Genomic DNA, 22,325 nt, shown 5'->3' with positions numbered 1-22,325 from the left:
TATGGAGAACTGCTCCTGCACATACTCAATAAATGTTGACTGTGGCATTACTATGAGGTGGGTAAGTAAATACTCTTCTTATTCACCACGAGCCACAACAACAATAATAAATATCATTCTCACTGGGTTTATATAAGTGATCACTTCCAAAATCACATTTGTCATCACAGCAGATCTGGGGTTGGGGGAGGGGAGGCTAAAGCTCAAGGCGGAGAAGACACCGCCCACTCACTGTGAGAGCAGGGCAGGGCAGACATGCTCTTTCTGTGGTGCTGCCTCAGGGGCTGTGTTTGCCATCTGCAGCATGGGCTCACTGGGGAATGAATGAGATGATGTTTATAAAGTGATCAACCTAAACAAGTGCTCAAAAGATGGTTATTGCTGGCCCTGGCCCCTCGCCCGGAGACAAGCCCTGGGCTGGTAGCTGCGAGGAGAAGCATCCGACCTGGATCTGCTGAGGACTTAATGATCTCGGGTCCATCCTTTCCCTCCCAGGCCTAAGTCCCCCCAGAGTGAAAACCATGGGGCTGCAGGGCCTCTGTCCCAGGGCAGCTATTGCTCGTCAGCCACGGCCCTCTTTCCTGCGGAGCCTCGGAATCCTTCTCAATACAGAGCTCCACCTGGTCACTACCAGCTGTAAGGAGCTGGCACTTGAGATAGAAACCTTCATCCCTGGGCTGGGTCACCCCTGTGGTCCCTCTCGCCCTGCTATTTTAGCAACTCTGAGCCGGTGAGAAGCAGCCCGCGGCCGGAGGGAGAGGGTGTGGATCCATCCTCCTGAGGTGTCCTTGCCTGGCCCCTGGGCCTGTCAGTGCACACACCCCTGCGGAGGGCGGCCCAGAAAAGGGTAAACACCTTCTCTTCCCAAGGCTGTTTTGGTAAGTACTTTGACAGTTTTAAATCTGTTGCTACTTCAATGCTAAAAGGAAACAATAAAAAATTGGAAAATAAAAAATGTTTAAAATGGTTGGAGTAATTCAAGCAATCCCAGAGGGTAGGAAGAACTTTCTGCTCTGATACTGTGGTTTCTTGGGGGGAGGGGAGGGGAGAGCACAACTTGGTCCACTGGAATCCACCGGCCCCAAGGCCCCAGTCTGGGCTGGATTCCCAAGCCAAGCAGCCAGGAACTCCTTTTGGGGCCTGAGACCTGCCCATGGCTCGTGGCTGTGGGGAGGGACTACAGGCTGCCTTGGCTGGACCAGAGGCTGAGTGGCTGGCTGGATGGGCCATTCGGGACTCATGGGCTGGGGGGGACATCTCTGGGCCACAGAGCTTTAGCAATGAGCAGGAAGTGGTTCTGGCCAAGTTGCCCACCCTCTCAGAGCCTTGTTTTTCTCCTCTGAGGTAAGGAATCATGATGGGGAGTACACAGGGCTTCAAGTCGAGGCCCAGGCCTGAACCCCACAGCAGGTCCTAGCGGGAGTGAAGGCACTGCCTTAGTGAAGAAGGGGGAGAGGAGGCTGGCGAGATGTGTGCCGTGGCTCTGGGACAAAAGGGAACACAGGGTGTTCAGGGAACTGCATCCAATGTGCCAAGGGTGGGCCAGGAGGCCGCCAGGAGAGCCCAGGCCCCGTGAAGCCTCGAAGGCCAGGCTGAGAGGGGCCTTGGCTTCATTCCCTGGGCAGCGGGGAGCCATAGATGAGTGAAGGAGGGTGCCCCTCAACAAATCATGTCTCTCGAGCCCCTGGGGGCCCACAGAGCAGCCCCGTGTTCCTGCAGGGCTGGTGGCAGCGGAAGGGCCCTCCAGGCTGTGTGCCACACATACCTGGGAGCAGTTCCTGGCCCAAGGCTCGGCCACCCTTCCCGTCGCTGGCAGCCAGCTGTGTGGACGCATGGAGCTGCTGCAGGGCCAGACACTCGGTCAGGACGTCGGCCTCAGTATCGGGGCCCGCGTGCAGCTGGGGAGCAAGCACAGGGAGAGAGGGGGTTAGCACGAGACCGCCTGCCCTCCAGCAACCCTCGCTTCAGGGGACAGGGCAGGAAGGAGCGTGGCCCCAGGGCAAGACCCTTCACCTCATTGTGCCTCAGTTTCCTCATTTGTAAAATGGAGCTAATTGTGTACCTTGTGGAGTTTGTGTTAGTTCAGGTGTGAGAAGCAGATGCTAAGACGAGACTGAACATGCAAGGACTGTAACGGGGAATGCTTATGCGAGAGAGCCGGGCAGGCTGGAAGAGCCCTCAGACCACGCTACAAGTCTAACCCCAAGGGAAGGAGGGAGGGAAAGGACGTTGGTGGGGGTCCTCAGGGAGCCAAAGTCTTCTAGAAGTCAGGGGGTCCCATGTCTCCCTCTGCATCCCTGCAGAGCCTGCCACACTCAGTCACCAGCTCGAGCAGCCCGCAGGAGCCAGGGCCTCAGCACAGCATTAAGATGGGTGTCACGGTGCAGCAGCCGGGGCCTCCCACAGGCAGCTGGAGGTCTGAGAGGCATGTTCTTGTGGCTGCCACAGCGGTAAGTGGATACAGCGGGAGTAAAATACAGTAGGTACAGAGTCTTTCCCTCCTTCCTCTGCTCACTGTCCCACCATCTTCCTTTCCTGGCATAGGTGCAGCAGAAATAGTCCAGGGCAAAGGGCAGAAGACCTGGGTTCAAATGCCACTCCATCTCCTCTTACCCCTGTGTGACACTGGACAAATAACCTCTCTGCACCTCCCCTTCCCTGCCCGTAGCAACAGTAATCCCTTCACCTCGGCTGCTGTGAGAAGGAACTAATAATGGTGGGTGCGAACATGCTTGCTGAACGTGCTGTCCATGACATTGGGCATGTTAGGGCAATATACGGGTGGGCCTGAGGTCCTTGGCTAAGAGCAAGGCTGGGCTGGAAAACTCTGTCCAACAATCCTCGGCTGTCGCTTAAAGACAGACTAAAGGCCCTGGCCGGTTGGCTCAGTGGTAGAGTGTCGGCCTGGTGTGCAAAAGTCCCAGGTTCGATTCTCGGCCAGGGCACACAAGAGAAGCGCCCATCTGCTTCTCCATCCCTTCCCCTCTCCTTCCTCTCTGTCTCTCTCTTCCCCTCCCGCAGCTGAGGCTCCACTGGAGCAAAGTTGGCCCTGGGCACTGGGGATGGCTCCTTGGCCTCTGCCTCAGGCGCTAGAGTGGCTCTGGTCGCAACAGAGCGACGTCCCGGATGGGCAGAGCATTGCCCCCTGGTGGGCGTGCTGGGTGGATCCCGGTTGGGCGCATGCGGGAGTCTGTCTGACTGTCTCTCCCCGTTTCCAGCTTCAGAAAAATACAAAAAAAAAAAAAAAAGATGGACTAGAGACTGGCACCTCAGAATGTCTTCACCTCTCCTGATGGGGCCAGGAGGGACTGAATGGGACCCTAGGGACCTTGGGTGATGAGGGCGCATGCATGCACCTGGATGGGAAAGGCCCTCTCTCCCAGGGAAATCCCAAAGCCTGACTACTAGAGCCCTGAAGATTGACTTGTCCAAATCATCCTTTTTCCTGAGACAAAATTGGCCCAAAGAAATCAAGAGCCTTGTCTCATGTCACATAGCAGCTGGGAGTCAGTCCCAAGGGTTTTCCACCCTCTCAGGCCAGAGTTGCCAGCACTCAGGTTGGGGAAGTCAAGCCCAGCCTCCCAATGGGCTCTCGACTCCCTGACCCAGCAGCTGTTTTCCATGTAAATTAAGTTTCTGGCAAAAGAGGGCCAAGGCATGCCTTGCAGACCACAATGTCGATCGGATTAGGAGCAGCAGGAGAGGAGAATTAAGGAAGAAAAGCATTTCTAATTCTCTCTGAAACGCAGCAGGGCTGCCAAGGAGCTGTCATAATACAAGGGTCGCTTTACCCAGAAAGATACATCATCCCCGATGGCTCTTAATGGATGCTTATTGTTGGGAAGTTTGCAGATCTGCGGCTCCAGGTCCCTGGGGCTCAGTGTGAGCCAAGCATGGGGCCTGGGAAAACCAGGGCAGGATTCTGATCCTTGGGCACCAGTCCGCCAGGGACAGAAGCATCCCTGGCATGGAGCCTGAGCTGTTCCCTGCCCCCGCTCAGGCCCCGCAACCTGAGGGCGGTGAGTGGTGGAGGGAGCTCAGGCCCTGAGGACAGCTGGGTATGGGGTGGGGCCCTGGTTCTGTCACTCCTGTGCTGCACAATGCTGGGCAGATTTGAGAACTCTCCCAGCCTCAGTTTCTCCATCTCGAAAATGGGAAAAAAGAGTGCCCACTTCCTGGGGTTATAGTGAGGACTAAATAAGACAGTCTGCGAAGCAGCGGCACAGGGCTGAGTTCAAGGCTCGCCCCCCCCCCCCCCCCCCCGCCCCGGGATGTGGTGTTTTTACCAGCGAGCTCACGGTCCCTGCTTTGACCACATCCCTGCTCTGCTCCACTGCTTCCAGTGGCCCCTGCTGCCTCCAAGCAGGATAAGGACTAAAGTCTTGAGCCTGGCTGTCTCCCCACCATTGTCCTTCCCATCGAAGCCTGCTCGCTCCAGCACCCAATCTCTGCATACCCCCTTTCCATGAAGACTAAAGTGGTTTGTTTTCTCCAGCCTCTAGGCCTTTCTCTGATTTATTCACGTATCCACAGTTCTTAGAATAGTGATTGCAAGACGGGAGCTACTCCATAAATCTTGCTGAGCAAATAAATGGGCTCTCCCCTCTCTGTCCTCCTCTGTCATGCCGCTGTCCCTGGATTGGGCCCTGGTGTTTTTCTTCACCCCCACGCCCTCCCTGGCACTCAAGTATGCCTACTTCCATGACCCATGGTCCCCTGAAGATATGGGTTAAACCTAGCCAGTTGCAGTCTCATCCTTCCCACTGTACTGGGTCCCTTAGCAGCTCACACACTCCCTGTCCCAAACAGAACCTGCTGCTTTCTCTCACAAACCTGTTTCCTAGATTGTCTATCCTAGTGAGGAGGACCACCATCTATCCTGCCCCTCAAAGTCTGACCTAGGTGCTCCTGTGCCACTCCCCAGCCAGTCCAGCTACCACCAAGCCCAATCTGTCACCCTCCCCTCCCACTCTGACCCAGGTCAGCCCCCACCTTCTCTCCTGCTCTCCAGCAGTGGCCTCCCTGCCTCAAGACGTCCCTCCAACTACTCCCATCCCATTCTCCAGGAAGCCCCCAGAGCCATCTGTCAAGGTGACATATCGCCTCTCTGCTTCAGACACCTCAATGACGCCCACGGTCCTCAGGACAGCCCAAACTCGACAGGGCTCGGGCCTCGCATGCCCACCTGCCCACCCTGCCTCTCCTCCTTGCCTTGGTATTTCAAGTCTCAGTCACTCTCCGGGGCACACCCTTCTGTCTTCACTTGCCCGAGGCCTCGTCAAGGCTTAATAACAAAATGCACCACCTTCTATTTTGAGCTTTTACTTTGCACTAATTGCTGTTCTAAACCCTTAACATATATTTATTCATTTAATCCTCATGACAACCCTTTAAAACAAGTCCTTGACTGCCCCCTGGACAGATGAGAAACATGAAAAATGAAGGCACTAAGAAATATGCCCAAGGCCACAGGGTAGGGGTGGCGAGCCCAGCAGGCTGGCCCTAGAGTGCACACCACAGCGCCCTGCTGCTCCTGGTGTCACTTCTTCCACGACCCTCCTGTTCCCACCCTGATGGGCTAAGGTCCCCCTTCTCTGAGCCCCTGACCAGTCTCTGCACACTTCCATTGCAGTCTTTATTATTTTATACTGAATTTGCTCTTTTTCTCTGTCTCACCCTCTAGGTCCCTACTGAAAGCAGGGATCATGGTTTCCTGTTTTTGCATCTTTGAGCCCTACACAGTGCCTGATGTCAAACGTTCAATAAGTGAGCTGCAGTGAGTGGGCAGATGGATGAGAAAGAGTTGGATGGTCTGGCTGGCTGGCTGAGGGTGAGGAAGTACACTCAGGGGATGGGTGGGAGGCAGATGGTGAATGATAGCACCCTCAGTGTGTGGAAGAGTGAATGCACACAAGGAGTGTGGGCACCTGGCTTGATGTTGGGCATAGGGCTGGGTAGCTGGGGGGGGGGTATCTGCAAAGGTGAGCCTGGAACAGAGGCTGTCTTACCTTCTTACGCACCTGCTGCTCTTTAGCCGAATGGGCCTTCACGTGCTTGCGGAGGGAGCTGGGGTCCGTGTAGCGTTTGGAGCAGCCAGGGATCTGACAGGCATATGGCTTCTGTAATATCAGAGGGGCAGCGGTGTGGTGAATGACAGGCCACCTGTCAGGCCCAAGACCCCACTGTGTGACCTGCGGTGGGGAGAATGACTGGGCAAGGGGCAGGCTACGGGCTCACGCCCTGTCCCTCCCTTCATGCCCATGGCCAGGAGTCTGACTGACCAGTCCTGCCCACAGGTGTGGGGACGGTGCCTGGCCTGGCAGCAAAGGAGGGGGCTTGTATCTATTCACCCTCATGCTTGGATCTTAAGTAAGCTGCCTCTCCTGAGCCTCACTTTTCTCCTCTGCAGAATGGTGCCCACCGAGGATTCTCCCAGCTCTGACACTGGCTCTGAGAAAGTATATACCCTTTGTAACCCAGAGCTACAGAGAATCAGCAAATGGACAAGGAGAGAAGTGAGGTGGCTGCCTTGTTGGGGAGGGGGGAGAAGGAGGGATAAGGAGGGAGAAGAAGAGGGAAGGAGAGGAGAACAGTGAGGGACAGCATGGGGCAAGGGGTGCATGAACATGGAGTCAGGCTGGACTATGGCAGGAGCCCTGGCTAGGAACAGTTGACCACATCTAGCAGTGACGCCAGAGTCCCCAGAATGCTCTCTGGTCCTTGCCTCAACAGTCATGGGAGGCCAGAAGGGAACAGGGTCTTAGACACAGACCTGGGGAAGCTGGGCAGATGCCCTTGCCCTTGGGCGCCCCACTGTTCTTCTAGAACAAATCCATGCCCCCTGCCTCCCTTGGTTCCTACCTGGGCCCCACCCTGCTCTCTGCGCCTCCAACCTCCCCTCGCTCACAGCCAGAGGGCCTTTCTCAAGAGCTGGCCACGCTCTTCTAAACCCTCCATCACTCTCTGGTGCCTTTGGATATAGCTCATCTCTGGCCAACAAAGGCTCTTTGTGACGTGGGCCCTGTGGAGTCTCCACCCCTCCTGCCACGCCTCCAGCTCATGCCACCTCCTGTCCACGCCCTTCTCGGGTCTTCCTCCCGCCCCCACCTCAGAGCGTCCCATGGGCAGCACTGTCCACCGTGCTTCTGGCCTTCTCTAGTGTCCTTCTCTACCAGGTGGTGACTTCCTCAGGGGAGGGTTTTTGGCTCCGCTCAGGTCCCAGGGGTGGACCCAGGGTGGGGGCTCCGTGGCTGTACGTGGATTCTGAGCTCTCTCCTAGGGGCTTCCACAACCCCCTGGTTGGGGACTCCAGCTGCTACTGGGGCTTGAAATCTCGAAGGCGTACCTTTTTGAACACATCTAGCGATTCCTCTTTCTCAGGGCCCTCTGGCCTCCAGTGACTGCAGGGATCAGGAGAATGTTTGGAGGAGGTGGCACCTCTCGGACTGAGTACCAGGGATTGCTGCGTCCCTGTCAGACACGCCCAAGTGGAACTGCCCCCCGAACCACAAGGTAACTCTGCCCTCTGGGCCGAGGTGAGTTGGTTGACCTCAGACTCAGGGACAGGACGTCGTGGTGGGAGGGAAGCAGAAAGAGACAAGCATACCTTGGTGCTGCCACGGAGAGTTGCCATGTTAAAGAAACGGAGGAGAGCAAAAGGAGAGAGAGCAGTGAGAGGCTCGCCTTGCTGAAAGGAAGGTATGGGGTAGAGGGCAGACAGTCTCCTCACACCTGCCCCCGCCCACCACACAGAGATACGGACAAACATGCACATGCAGACACATACACACTGGGCCTCTCTCCCACAGGCTTGACTGCACCCCAACATGTATGCTGTTACACACACACACACACACACACACACAGGTCCCTCTCATGGGCCTCACCCCCATCTCTCTGGCTTGGCCTGGCCCAGGCCCTGGGCCCAGTCCCTTGGGGACACTGATACAAATCCACACGCTTTTGTCAAAAAGCAAACAAACAGAGCTCCGTGTGTGAAGGCACACTTGCCTGGAAAGAGGGCACAAGGCCCATCTCGGTGTTTGTTTTTCCAGGGCCTGATGTGTGTAGAACATTCCTCCAGCCCAGCTCCCCCACGAGCCCTCAGGAAACCCTGTGGGTGTCCCAGCAGCAGCCAAGTCCCAGGGCTGGAGTCACTGCATAGGCTCCCGAGCCTTGTTGCTAGCACGGGCTCTCACGGCCGTGCTGTGAGGACGGCCCCCCAGCTGATGAGGCCCTGCGGGTCTGTGCTCCTGCACCGGGCACCCTCCACGCGGGCCCCGCGGGTCTGTGCTCCTGCACCGGGCACCCTCCACGCGGGCCCTGCACACCGGCACCCTCCACGCGGGCCCTGCGGGTCTGTGCTCCTGCACCGGGCACCCTCCACGCGGGCCCCGCGGGTCTGTGCTCCTGCACCGGGCACCCTCCACGCGGGCCCCGCGGGTCTGTGCTCCTGCACCGGGCACCCTCCACGCGGGCCCTGCACACCGGCACCCTCCACGCGGGCCCTGCGCTGAGTGCCGCCTGCCTGGTCGTTCGGTCTCTCCCTCCCTGGGAGAAGCACCTTCACTTTGCTGATGAGGAACTCGAGGTGGATGCTTTGCCCAAGATTTCAAAGTGAGAGTGCCCGTGACAGTCTGCTAGGGTGCGTCCTCTCGAGTCTGCAGTCCTGAATGGTCTGGCGGAGCGGGCAAAGGGGAGATTATCACCCCAAAGTTGCCGATAAACTGAGGCCGAGCAGGACAGTGGCTTATTTAGGGATTGCTGCGTCCCTGTCAGACACGCCCAAGTGGAACTGCCCCCCGAAACCACAAGGTAACTCTGCCCTCTGGGCCGAGGTGAGTTGCTTGACCGAGGGAGTCTGTGCAGTCAAGACTGGAACCCTACACTGGTGCCTGGGACGTGGCTGGGTTTGGTCAGCATTCTCTCAGTGAGTCGCAGGACGGGAGAGGAGGGACTCCTATGTGCAGTGTAGACCAGGGGTCTCAAACTCAACTCAGCATGTGGGCTGCAGAGCAAGATCACAGCCTTCCGCGGGCCGCACTAGGTCTACAAAAGGCAACTGTTACGCAACACTTTTTTCACTGCAGTTGAAAAAAAAAAAATCAGTACAACAAGCACAATCGTACATGCAGTTTACTCAGTGTCACAAAACGACCAGAAACTGTAGTTCGCATCACAACTGCTGTTAATTAAGCTAATATCTAGCTAGGATGCTAGAGAAATGAAAAATACAAGTAGGCCCCTAGGCTTACTTAATTTTATCCAAAATATTTTGAACTTCGTGGATTAGTCTGCGGGCCGCACAAAATTGTTCGGCGGGCCGCGAGTTTGAGACCCCTGGTGTAGACCGTGCGCAGGCCTATTCATCCGTCATTGCAGTTGTAGGTGTTTGAGGAGACGGAGGCCCAGAGAGGCTAAGGACATTCCTTGGACCTCTAGGACCAGGTGGAGGGCCAGGGTAAGGACCCAGGCTGGTCCTCTCCAGTCTGTTCACCACTTTCCTGCCCATGGAGAGAACCCCATGTTCTCTGGTACCAGAGGGAAGCTGGGGACATGACTGGGTGTTCTCTGGAAAACAAGACCCCGACTACACGGGGCTAACCCTCTGGGCCTCTGACCTGGGGTGTGGGAAAGCCACGCAGCCACCCGGAGTTGCCTGCGACATTCACGTGGGGATGAACACAGGAGGGGGCTCGGCTCCGCGCTCCACTTCCCGAGCTGCCCCAGGACCTCTGGGGCAGTGAAGGCCTGAGATAGCCCTGCAGGCTCATTCCGGCCCTGGCCTGACCTAGCCCCAGAGCTCTGTTCACACACTAAGTGGGGGCCAGAGGCCTGTTGCTTTGGGGCCAGGTCCAGGAAATGCAGTACAGGGGGAGGGAGGAAAGGGAGTAAGTCAGGGTGGGTGACCCTGAGAGGCCTGACGGGACACTGCCCAGGCCTGGGGGGAGGCGTGCAGAGAGGCCTGGCGCTGCTGGTACTGCTTGCAGCCTCTGGGAGACATAACCGAGGTGTTGGGGCACAAACGGTGCCTCTTGGAGCCTAAGCTGGGCCCCAGGGCAAACACTAGCTCTATGAGAAGGTGGTGGAGGCGGGGACCTGTTAGCACACCTTACTTCACGTCCCCCCAACACAGCCCGTGTCGGTGAGCCCCGAGAGGGCAGAGGTGGTGGCAGGGGTCAGGTCCAGGTTGGGGACAGGGCTCTTTTTTCTTGCCCTCATCCTCTCTGCTCAGCTCCACCCTTCCAGGCTGGCTGACTCACCTGCTTTCCTAACAAGAGCAGTGGACTTGGAGTAAGACAGACCTGGGTTTGCATCCCAGCTCTGCCACTTACCAGCTGGGTGACAGTCAATGACTTCATCTCTCTGAGTCTCAGTTTCTTTACAAAATGTGGGTGATGGCCCTTACTTCATGGGTTGTCACCAGGATTAAACTGGGGAATGGGTTGTGTGATATGGGGGTTTGGCAGGCTGTGTAGAGTATTTTGCCCAGGGCCTCACCTGGACCCAAATAAGACTTCCCTGTTATTTTCTGACATCCCCCATCTTTTTTGGGGTCTTGATATTCCCAACTATAAAAAAAAATAGGCAGAAAGCCCCAGCTCTGCCTTCGTTTCATGGCCTGCCGCTAACCCTGCAGGGCCAGTTGCCTTTTGGGTCCTCTGTTTCATCATCTGTGTATCTGTGCACTGGACAGGCTGAGCTGGACAGCCACTCAGGTGTCCCAGCCCCCACCTGCAGAGTTCTCCAAATATCTGCATGAAGAGCAGAGCCACAGGCAGCTTAGGGGCCCAGACGTGGACTCTGGCTGCAGACCCGTCTCTGCTGCATGTGGGGCTGGTGTCCTCCGGGCCATGAGCACCCCCTCTCATGGGCCCTGTAAGACGGGTGTGGGGTCCACCTCTGAGTCAGCTCTGCCACTCTCCAGCTGAGCAGGCACTGAAACTCCCAGAGTTCTGTTTCCTTCATCTGTCAAATGGGTGAGTGACCCCCTGCCTGGCAGAGTGAGTGTGAGATTGTGAAAGACCATAGAACAGGGGTCGGGAACCTTTTTGGCTGAGAGAGCCATGAACGCCACATATTTTAAAATGTAATTCTGTGAGAGCCATACAATGATCCGTGTATGTTACGCATTAATCCAATAAAAATTTGGTGTTGTCCTGGAGGACAGCTGTGATTGGCTCCAGCCACCTGCAACCATGAACATGAGCGGTAGGAAATGAATGGATTGTAATACATGAGAATGTTTTATATTTTTAACGTTATTATTATTTTTATTAAAGATTTGTCTGCGAGCCAGATGCAGCCATCAAAAGAGCCACATCTGGCTCGTGAGCCATAGGTTTCCGACCCCATCCATAGGAAGTGCTCTGTTAACCGTTGATGTCTGTACGTACAGAGAAAATGCTTGGACCAACCCTGTGAAAAGCTGCAGGTTATCTCACTGTCTGGCACAAACAAGGCAAAGGAGATGACATACAGGCACCTGGGGCCAGGTTGCTATTCCAGGGGTCCTCAGTCTTAGGCCCTGCTCACCTCAACACCTCACCCACTGGGCTCAAGGAGCCTCTGGCCAGTTTTTAATGATGGGGTGGGGTGGAAAGAGCAGGGAGGGCTTGTTTTGGGATGGCTGAGAACTCAGGCCTGGGGAGAGGATGTAGGACAGTGAGCCCATCCTCTCCACGGGGAGGCGCAAGGATGCTGGTGCCCAACAGCACCATGGGCTAAAGCAGTGGTTCTCAATGGGGGGGGGGGTTACTATCTCCTCCCCAGGACATCTGGCAATGTCGGGAGAAATTTTAGGTTGTCACCTAAATGGGAGATGGGAAATCACTAGCTAGTGGATAGAGGCCAGGAATCCACTAAACATCCTCTAATGACAGGGCTTCCCCCCCCCCCAACAATGTCAGTAGGGCTCCAGGATGAAGGCAGGGTTTCTGCACGGACCCCACCTCCCACCCTTCATCAGACAAGTGGAGGGGTGTGCATGTCCTGCCCCTTCCCCTCGGCCTCCACCCGTGGGCCTACCGTGTCGAGGTGGGTGCGCTGGTGCTTGGCGCGGTCGCTGGAGTTGCTGAAGGCCTTCTGACAGCCCGGGTGCTGGCACAGGTACGGCTTCTCGCCCGTGTGGCTCCGCAGGTGGATCTTGAGGTTCTCCAGCCGTGAGAAGGCCTTGCTGCAGCCTTCAAACTGCAGGAGAGGCTGGTGAGGGGCGCTCTGCAGCCCCTGGAGGGCCCACTGACCAGCCCAGACATGGCCTCCAGCATCCTTGGCCCTCCTCAACCCCCATACACCCCATCCTGCCCGAGGTCTCCAGGCACCCCGGTTAGATTTCCATGAAGTTCTCAGGACCCAGACTCTATCTGAGAAGCCCTGGTAGGTCCAGAAAAAAATGCATCCTTGGCTTAGACATGGCCACTAGGGCTGGAGAAGACAGTGGTCTTGCTGTCTGCAGATCTGGAAGGATCCCCTCCCCAGTGGCATCTAGATACAATGGCTGCTCTGACAGCAGACCCACCTGAGATGAATGGATGCCAGGGACACCTTGTAGTGCAGAGAGCCCTGGATTTGATAGCCTTTGACCTCCCTGTGCCTTATTTCCTTGCCTACAAACTTGAGACTGTGTGGCCACCACTCAGGGCTGATACGAGGGCCCCAAGGGGTAGGGCACCGATGTGAAAGGGCTCTGCCATCTTGGGCGCAGCATCAATGCTGACTGCTGACAGAACAATGACCACATTTGTAAAGTCAGTGGCTCTGATTAATTATTTGGCTGTTTAGGCACCTAAATGCCCACCATGTACCAGGCCCATGCCGGGCAGTGGACATAGAGTGGTACACATAAACACATGATGCCTCTGGTCAGAGATGGGGGTGGGGGTGGGATGGATGGAGAGCAACAAATACAGTGCCCTCCTGTGGCCCCAGGCTGCCCTGATCCCTGCAGCCAGCCTCTGCCCACCTCCAACCTCTTTCAAACCTTCCTTCCCTACGCTCCACACTGCCACCCAGAGGAAGTCTCTGATGTAGAAACTCACATCTACTGCCCTCTGCTTAAAGCCCTTTGCTCCTGGCATTCAAACACCCCACCCCTCACCTTCCTGCCCCTCCTGACTCCCACCCCATACTCTGGAAACAACAGGAGTCCACCAGGCAATTTCAAGCCTTTGTTCATGCAAGTCAGTCAACAAGGAATGTCCTCTCTCTCTTGTAACAATCCATCTAATCCCCATTCAGCCTTCAGAGTCCAGCTCGAATGCTGCCTGGCGAAGGCAGCCAACTGGTCCTCTGGTGTGACTGGCTGCTCCTTCCTGCTCTTCCTCACTGTCTGGCCTGTGTTCCCATGGCGCATGCCGGGGCTGAGGGGAGACCAACACTGAACCATAACTGCTCTGTCCACTCAGACCTGGTGCTGTGCGCTTAGCTGCAGAACAACCTATGAAGTGTGTGGCCTCAGTGTCCCCACCTCAGAGATGGATGCTCCCTGTGGTGATCATGGGGCTATTACAAGGCAAAGACAGGACACAGGCCGCATCTGATGCCAAAGCCCAGATGGCAGGTAGGCAGGGGGAGGTGACCCTTAAGGATAAGACCAGAGGAGGCCAGGTCCTTCTCTGCAGCTATCAGTTTCATCTCCCAGGCCAGAGTTGAACTGCCAATCAGACCAGGACCCACGTGTCCCCACACTTCTAGCGCTCCCACGAAAGCTCTTCCCCACCCCTTTCTCTGGGCTTATCTGCAGCAGGAAGAAGGAGCGACAGCTCCCGCCTGCGTCCACACTTGGAAGATGTGACTTCCCTCTGTTCTGAGCTGGGCACTGGGTTCCTTTTTGCCCTCACCTCCCTACTTTAAAGGCACCTTATCTATTAGGGGACTGTGGGCATTCAGATCTAGCCATCCACCTAGCTTAATTCCTCAGCTCTGAGAGGTCAGTGACCCCCTCCAGGGCAGTACATGTGGGGGTGGGGGTGGGCTCTAGTGGGTGAGGAGCCGACAGGAAGCTCAGAGGCCAGAGAGTAGGGGCTCAAATGGCAGGCTCAAGAGTCTGGACTTCACCCTGGAGAAAGGGGGCCAATAGAAAGGCCTTAAGAAGGAAGGGTACAGGGTGCACTTGAGGAAGACGCCTTCCCCCTCAACACGCACTTTGGCTGTTAGCAGCCGGTAGGGCTGGGAGAGGTGGCCGCAGGACTGCTGAGGAGAAGACAGACGTAGCAGCATAGATGAGGGTCACAGAAGCTGGCCCCAAGGCAGAGGTGGTGGAATAGGGTGGAAGCCAGGCCAGAAGTGCCCAGCCAGACGTGAGGACAGGACCCACAGACAACAACCAGTCTGGGAGGGCTCCCTTCACACCTTGCCCTTGAAGGCTGGGCCACAAGTGCAAGTCGTGCTGTCTGGCCTGCTCCAAGGCAAGTGCCCAGAGTTGGATTTTAGAGGCTGTCCCGCTTCCTACTTCCAGATGTGCCTTTTCCATGCATCCAAACCAGTAGGAAATCCTTTGGGGGGAGTACACAGGCCACAAGCTGCTCCCCTTACTCTCCTGCCATAGCCATGTGCTAAGTTCACCCCAAAGTGAGGTGGAAGAGCCTCGGCAGGTGAGCAGGCTGCCTCTTGGCACCCCGCTGGGCCCTTTGTTTCTCTCTGGTTCCAGCGGGGAGGGCGGACATCTGAAGCTGAAGGGCAGTTAAATCCTCACATGCTGGGTGACTTTCTGATTTGGGGAGAGTCTCAGAATCTAAAGATCAGTATATGATCTCCTGCTCACAAAGGTCTAGAAGCCTGTCTGGCCAACCCTCTCAGCACTGTTGCTCCCAGACCCCAAGGCTGTGGGCCCTTTCTGGGATACCTTCCCTTCCAACTCCATGATCATTTAACTCATTTTCAAAAGTCCTGGATCTGTAGCTGGGTGTTCACAGTCTTCCATCTCTCTCATCTGCATACTGCCCCGCGTCAAACTGTAGCCTCAGGGGCTCATCGCCTAAGCCTGTTCTGAACGTTGGTGCCCCCAGGCCTTCGCTGGAGCTGACCCCTCAGCCTGGACCACCTTCCTTCCTTCCTTCATTTAGCAGACACCTACTGACCGTGCTCAAGCCCTCCCCAACCTCCCTGGCCCTCCTTGTCGCACTGAGTGTGTGGGTTAGGTTTCCACTGCACACGCACTGTGGTTTTCTCTCCAGCCTCCAGGCTGACAGTTCCTTGAGGGCAGAGCTGGCATCTCATTCAGAGGGCAAAGGGCGGGTTAGCAGTGTGATCCAATGGGGGTAAGAACAGCGGTGCCGGGACCTGGGGGTGCATGTACCCTTGTGAGCAAACTTTCTCCAGTGTTCTTCAAGGTACCCCACACTGCATGGGCCCTGTGCCATGCCACGCTCAGTCTTGTCCTGGCCCCTGAAACTTCCCGGAGCTGAGTTGCAGGCTGGGGTACAAGAAGCAGGTTGTCCTGATTTGGGGGGCTGTCTCTTTAGGTAGATCAAGGGGTAGCAGCAGGTGCAGAAGGGGTGCTGCCCATCAGGACTGGTCTGGGATAAGGATGCTGCAGGGACGTCTGGCAGAGCAATGCCCCCGTCAGGGCCAACATCACAGTCATGACAGGGGCTTTGAGGGTGTGTGGGCTCTGCTTGCAGCTACCTGCCAGGGTCCCTCCAGCCCTCCCCATTCAATAACCGCACAGATGGGCTAACAAGCAGAGATGAGGACAGAAACTCATGGGTACAACATCTGAGTGTGCACACTCTGCTAGGCCTGATGCTGTCACTAGTGTGATCTCTATCCTCTCCACGGCCTATGTGGCAAATATTCCTCCTCCACTGTCAGGAGCTGAGGCTGGGGGCGGGGGGAGTGACCAGCTCAGCAGTTACAGGCACAGACTCTGGTGTGGGGTGACCCAGGCTTGTGTCCTGGCTGCTCCACTTATGAAAGGATCTGAAGCAAGTTCCTTAAACTCTTTGAGGCTTGGTTTCCTCATCTGTAAAACTGGGTGAGACAGAGGCTGTGAGAATTGAATGAAATGATGCACAGTACGTGCTTATCCTGACACCAGTTTCTGCCCAGTATCACCATTGAAACCATCATTTAAGTAAGGTCCAGAGCCAGTAGTAGTGGAGTAGCCTTCTGCCTCGGTGGCAGCTCCCAGGCCTGCTGTTCCTCTGCAGAGTTGAAGGGGGCATGCCCCACTGGGCATGACGAGCTCCCGTGTGCCCCCTGTACTGCTTCCACCTCTTACTCCTTAACTCCTCGCCTCATCCCCCAGTTAGCCCTGGCCTGTCCAAGCCCCATCCCTGAGGAGCAGGCTTTCAGAGTCTGTTTCTAAACTGTACGTCTAACCAGGTCAGCCCGCTCAGGACCCTCCTGGGCTCACTGTGCCTCCTGCCACACGGGTACAGCATCTGTGTGAGTGCAGCCTGATAGGCCTGACGCTGTCACTCCTGTCAGCCCCCTAGCCCAGCGTTCAAGGCCCTCCATGGTCTCAGTGTGTCAGAGCCGTGGTGAAGGGTCTGAACTTGGAAAGCAGACAGCCCTGCAACGTTGGCGGGTCAGGGCCCGCTCTCCGTGCCTCGGCCTCCTCTGTAAAGTGAAGACAATGGTGACCACTCACAGAGTGCTGTGAGGAACACGGTACGAATTGCATGGCACAGGAAGCCCCCCGATGTCATCACTATTACTGCCGTGGGGGCTGTTCCTGTCTTGCCCTCAGAGAGGACACCAGTGTGGGTCCGGTTTCACCAACCCCAGAGTTCAAGAACAGGGGCCGTGGCAGATGCGTGTGCCACTGATTGGTCTAGCCCTAATGCCCCTGCCATGTCAAGCCCATGGGGCACCCTCTGGGTGCCAGGAGCAGCCTCCAAGGGGAGTAAGGCAGCCTTTAGGGTGAGAATGGTTTGAAGGGGCCCTGTGCATCAGCTGTATGGGAGAGGGGCCCACCACTGTTGTGTTATGGGGGTACAGATGCTGCCAGAATAGAAATGTGGGTCTTGTTGGAGCAGGAATGGAGCCCCTCAGGCAAGGCCACTGTGGCTGAAGGGTATAATGATGCTTCCATGGGGTCTTCGCCCCAGGGGCCAGAGCCTTCCCGACATTCTTCTCCCATTCCCCAGTCTCCTGAGGTTCCGGGGCAAATGTTGCTCTGGACAGGCCGTTTCCTCCTTGCTGTCAGTGTCAAGGCGTACAACCGTGCGGAGCAGACCTCCTGGGATGCCACCACCCAATGCAAGGGTTGGGTACCGGGACATGGGGGCAGGGAGGGGAAACTATTCCACTGCACCAGAGGGCACAGAGCCTGGGCTAGGCCACAGTCAGAACTGCCATCTCTTTTTTATATTTTATTTTTAGAGACAGGGGAAGGGAAAGAAAGAAACATCAGTTTGTTGTTCCTCTTGTTTATACATTCACTGACTGATTCCTGTATGTACCCTGACCAGGGATCAACCCCACAACCTTGGCATACCAGACGATGCTCTTAACTAACTGGGCTTCATGGGCCAGGGTCCAGAACTGCCGTCTTTTCTAGAAAGAAGTGACCCTTGACCCTTCAACACATGGCAGCAATGCTGGACAAGCCCACGGCTCTGGAAGTCACTGGCCCCTCCCATCCATCCCAACCTCGTCACATACCCTCATCACTGATCATGCACCCTCTATCCTTGACCCTCCCGCGTCTTTAATTCACTCATTCAGCCTCTTGTCCTTTAGCCCACTGATTCATATCCTCTTCCCTCACTCAGCTTCCCCTGTGTGTGCTTGGCAGCATGCTGGGGCTGAGACTATAGGGCAACAAAGACCACAAAACAAGAGAGAACGCACTAAGTCCTACGAAGGGGCCGATCGCAGGGCTGCCGGCTGGGGAAGGCAGGGGCTTGCTAAAACCTTTTGGGAGGAGCTAGGCTTCGATGCCTAGGCAGGGCTTAGAGAAAGGGCAGAGGACACGGGGACAAGGAGGGTGGTGCATGCTGGGGACAGCTAAGGACCTGCTGAGCCAGAATGCAGGGCATCAGGGAAAGGGGAGATGGAAGTAGAAATGGGAGTTTTGGGGCCTCCCTCCATTTGAACCCATAGGTGGGGATTCCAGACGATTCCACAGAAACCACCCTGTGCAATCACTGCTGTGGCCCAGCAAGCAGGGCAACCTGAGACTTTTCACTTGGGGGACTCCAGTGCTGGGGTCCCCAGCCCCTGACCTGACCTTCCACTGGAGCCTCTTCATCTCACCAGCCACCTCTTAAACATCTTTCAGGTCTGCCCTCTTCTCTTCTCCTACTCCCGCAGCACTGCCCACCCAGGCGACTACACCAGCCGCTGCCTTGTCCCTCCCTTCCCAACTCCTTCCACATGGGACCCAGTATCCAGACCAAAGGCTGTAACCTACGGCTCAGTCCAAGTCCCTCTCTGGCTGGTGTGACCTGGCCCCTGAGGATGTCTTGGTAGTGCCTGGGCCCTCTGACTCCTATGCTACTGTGTTTCAGCATCAGAGAGGTCTGGATACAAATCCAGCTTCCATACTTCCCTACTGGATGACCACGGACAAGTTCATCTCATTGTCAGAGCCAGGATTCCTTATCTGTAACACCTGGGCACAGGTGTGGGGGGTGCTCTCTGTGAACCACAGGGTACATGAAGCATCCTGTGGCCCAGGCCCCTAATGCCATCTGTGTCCATCCAGAGAATTACCTTGGCACCTCTTATTCTGGGTGAATTTGAAATGCACTGGCTCTAATAACCAAACACTCAACAGACTTAGATGACCAGAGCCAAGGCTCACATGCCATGGGTGACAGAGAAGCTGGCTACTGTGGGCAGCAGGTACACAGGGGAAAAGAAACAGAAGGAACATCTAACAGTTAAGAACAAAATGTAATTATGAGTGTCGGGTTTTATTTACCTTAAAATGCAAAAACATAAAAATATTTCCTAAGATGAAACTGGGGTGAATTCCCAGTGATGTAAATGACTGGGTGACACCCTCTCAACACCTATCAGGGGCCAGAAGGCTGTGCGTGCTGCATTTAATCCTGTCCACATGTCCTGCTGGGGAGGCTCTTTCCCGGCCACATTCTGCAAGTGAGGAAACTGAGGCTCAGAAAGGTGACATCACAGGCTCCAGGTCTCACAGCCAGTAAACGGCAGAGCTGGGGATCTGATATCACGTCTGACTGATGTGCAAGGCTGTCTATGTGTGTCCCTCACTATTGTGGCCACTGCCTTAGGGACACCTACATAAAGCATAAAAAACAGGGCTGGTACTCAGGAGCTATCACTGATTTCTAACGGGGCCTACGTCCTGGGTTCCCTTCCCAGGCCAAGGGAGGAGCCAATGCCAGGAAAGGGGGACACCCTCCTTCTGCCTGGCGCCTCCAAGAGAGGCGATGCCACCACCCTGAAAGGAAACTCAGGCAGCACAGTGGAGAAGAAAGAGCCCTGCTCGTGCACAGAATGCAGAGGCTTGCAAGACCCGCTCCCCACATGTGGGGCGTATTACCAGAGAAGATTAAAATAACGGGGGAAAATACCCCTGGAACCGTGAAGCCCCAGACCATCTGGAGTTTTATAGTAACAGGCAGGAGAAAATCAGAACCTAATTGAAAAAGTCCACTGCAATCCATTAATGCTGCGTGCAGCTCACAGAACCAAGGGCAGGAGATGAAAGAGGGGAACCAGCCCAGAGCTCAGAGCCGGGGACTGGCACTCTCTCCCCTCCAGGCCAAGCCTGAGGAGGGACACTTCAAGCTCTGCCTGGGGGGAGGGGAGGGCACTGGGTCAGACATCAGAATCTGCAGGGATGGGCTCACCGCCTCAGCAAGCTGCCCACTCTGAGCCCGTTCCCTCGTGGGTAGAAGAGCTAAGGGAAGCCCAGCATGGTGCCAGCTGGTGCTGGGCATGACCGCACCCTGCCTCTGGGCCCTGTTTCACACGTGCGGTGCGGAACCCCGTGCTGCGAGCTGAAGGTCCTATGGTCATGTTGCGGTTTGTGCTGGGGCTCCACCAACAGCTACAAACTCAGGCAAGGCACCGCCCACCTGTGTCCTCATTTTTCTTCTCTCTATAATGGGGCCCCCACAGACGGCTGTTAGAAGTAAATAAAAGGACATGCCTAGTGTAGGAACGGCACACAGTGGGTGCCTAATGAATGTCAAGGTTTCTCCCTGTGGCTGATAGGGCCCGAAGAGTAAGGGGGCCCCGGGTTCTCAGGCTCTGGCTAAGGACCTGGACACAAAGGGTATGGAGGGAATTTGGGGGAGCAGGGAACAGGCAGGGGCAAGGGAGGAAATGCCTCCAGTTTTGGCATTTACCAGTGACTCGCTTCTAAACAAACACATTTCTGGTTTAAGGGTAAAATATATTGGGTTACAACAGTCTGGCAGGCCATTCGGGGATCGGCTTCTCATTTTTGTACAAACTTTTAACTTTGCAGCAACGATTTGGATGGGAGAACTGCGTGATGCCTTCTCCAAGATGTCAAGTAATTCGATGTTTGGCCAGCTCGAGAGGCCACGAGCTGGGAGCTGAGGTCCATTCCTCACCCCACACCCTGGGAGGGGGACTCTGGCCCTGAGGTTACTGCCCAGTGGGCCCCCATGGGCTTTCCAGGGGGTCTCCTCAGAGCCTTGTGTTTCACTAGTCCTTGGAGGGAGGGAGGGGTACCCACGACTGGGCCAAACTCTCCCTAAACACAATCTCAGTCCCATTAGGCCAGCACACCCACCCCCTAGTTACGGAGGCAGAAGCTGAGGCCCATGGAGTTCCAGTGTGAGAGCCCCAGAGCTCACAAGGGATGGAACCAGGGTGTGCCTCCAGCGCCCAGCTCTGTGCCCTGGGCCATACTAGTATCCTCAGCAGCCATGCCCAAGGGGTGCTGTGAGATCCAAGGGCAGGGTGGGGAGCTCTCTGCACCTGCTCAACTCTCTGGGCCTTCGCACCATCTACAGAAGCTGGAGCCCAAGAGGTGGGTGGGGCACAAAGGAGGCAAAGGGAGAACGGGGCCAGAGCCTGGGCACAGACACGCTTCCCTCCCAGGGCTGGTCAGGTTGTGCCCGCCCTGGGAGGAGGTTTTTAAGACTGGTGGGGTCAGGCTGCAGGCCTCTTGTCCCTTCCTAACCAGGATTACACTGAAGGATCTTGTCTGGTCCCTTCTCTAGCAGAAAGTCCTAGCTAGGCAAGAAGTGGGTTCTTGTTCCTGGCCAGCAAGAGCCAAGAGGGCTAGGCCACCCTTCCAGGGGTGTGCAGAACCCCCCAAAGTAAGAGGTGCAAGCAGGGGGCTGAATCTACTCACCAAGTGGACAGGAGGAATTTGGGGGGAACTGCCAGGGCTGAGCAGTGGCTAGACATTGTTTGAGACGCGGAGAGAACTCAGCTAGCAGCCAGGGCCCAGAGGAAAGTAGACATGTGCAGAGTGGCTGCGCAGAATGGCTGATACACATACACATCGAGCCACCAGCCACAGGCCCAGAAACGGAGACACACACATACTCTGACACCTCTCCTTCCAGCCAAGCCAGACATCAGGGACATAATCCCAGAACACCAACACAATACTGATTCCCACACATATGACTCATGTCACAGAGACACACAGATCAGCACACACATGCTCAAGTATATACCCAAGGACACTCAAGCCCCAGGCCTCAGCATAGGCACAAACATACAAACTCCCCAGACCCCAGACACACTGACACTGCCTGAGCCCAGCACAAGACAGCACATGCCAGAGACTGGTCAGAGCCTCGGCACATGACAGCCGCATGGTGGTGTGGGTGTGCACGGGGAGAAGACACTCACCCAGAGACAACATCCAGAAAAGGCTCCCAAGAGATCAGTGGATAAAGTCATGTCCTCACACCAACATCTCGACACCCAATACAGCCAGGTCTGCAGGTGGTCATGGCCCCACACCCCTCCCACAGCCTCAGGCAGCCCTAGGCGGTGATGATGAGGCTGTAGGTGGGAGGGCGGGCCCACTGTAACTCCTGACTTTCCAGAACTGGCTTGGCTTTAGGGAGGGCACGTGGCCTTAGAGAACACCAAGAGAGGGGACAGCAGGTCACCCTTTGACCCCGCCGACCTCTGGACTAATGCCCACTCCCTTTCCCCATGCTCCTGCCAAAGGCCACACCTTTCCACTTCCAGGCCTTTGTCCAGCCTGTGTCCTCTGTTTACAGAGCCCTTTATTCACCTGTCCAGTCCTCCCTTTCCTTCTCGGCTTGACTCAAACCTTAACACCCCTCCACCGCCACTTTCCCACACCAGGCCTTCTGATTCTGCCTGAACCCAACCCTGGTGCTGAGGCCAGACTGCCCATCTCTCACTGCAGACCTAGCCCACGCCCTGGCACCGGA

The 22,325-nt window shown here is 56.1% G+C and overlaps 1 protein-coding gene across 8 annotated transcripts in view; it reads right to left on the bottom strand.

Moving 5' to 3' along the window:
• GLIS1 (GLIS family zinc finger 1) overlaps positions 1-22,325 on the bottom strand; it is a 265,940-nt gene that overhangs the window by 11,959 nt on the left and 231,656 nt on the right. For 5 of the 8 annotated variants that reach the window (XM_066264998.1, XM_066265001.1, XM_066265004.1 and 2 more), the window contains 4 exons: positions 12,028-12,189; positions 6,009-6,119; positions 1,766-1,898; positions 233-313 (listed from right to left, as the gene is read on the bottom strand). In XM_066264998.1, the coding sequence (XP_066121095.1) occupies positions 233-313; positions 1,766-1,898; positions 6,009-6,119; positions 12,028-12,189 (487 nt within the window). The remainder of the gene's footprint in view (positions 1-232; positions 314-1,765; positions 1,899-6,008; positions 6,120-12,027; positions 12,190-22,325) is intronic. The other 3 variants (XM_066265002.1, XM_066265003.1, XM_066265000.1) reach the window with 2 other exon arrangements.

This window comes from Saccopteryx bilineata, chromosome 3 (assembly GCF_036850765.1).
Source record: "Saccopteryx bilineata isolate mSacBil1 chromosome 3, mSacBil1_pri_phased_curated, whole genome shotgun sequence".
NCBI classification, from domain to species: domain Eukaryota; kingdom Metazoa; phylum Chordata; class Mammalia; order Chiroptera; family Emballonuridae; genus Saccopteryx; species Saccopteryx bilineata.
Note: the sequence above shows the minus strand (reverse complement) of the source record. Positions and strands in the feature narration are given on the sequence as shown.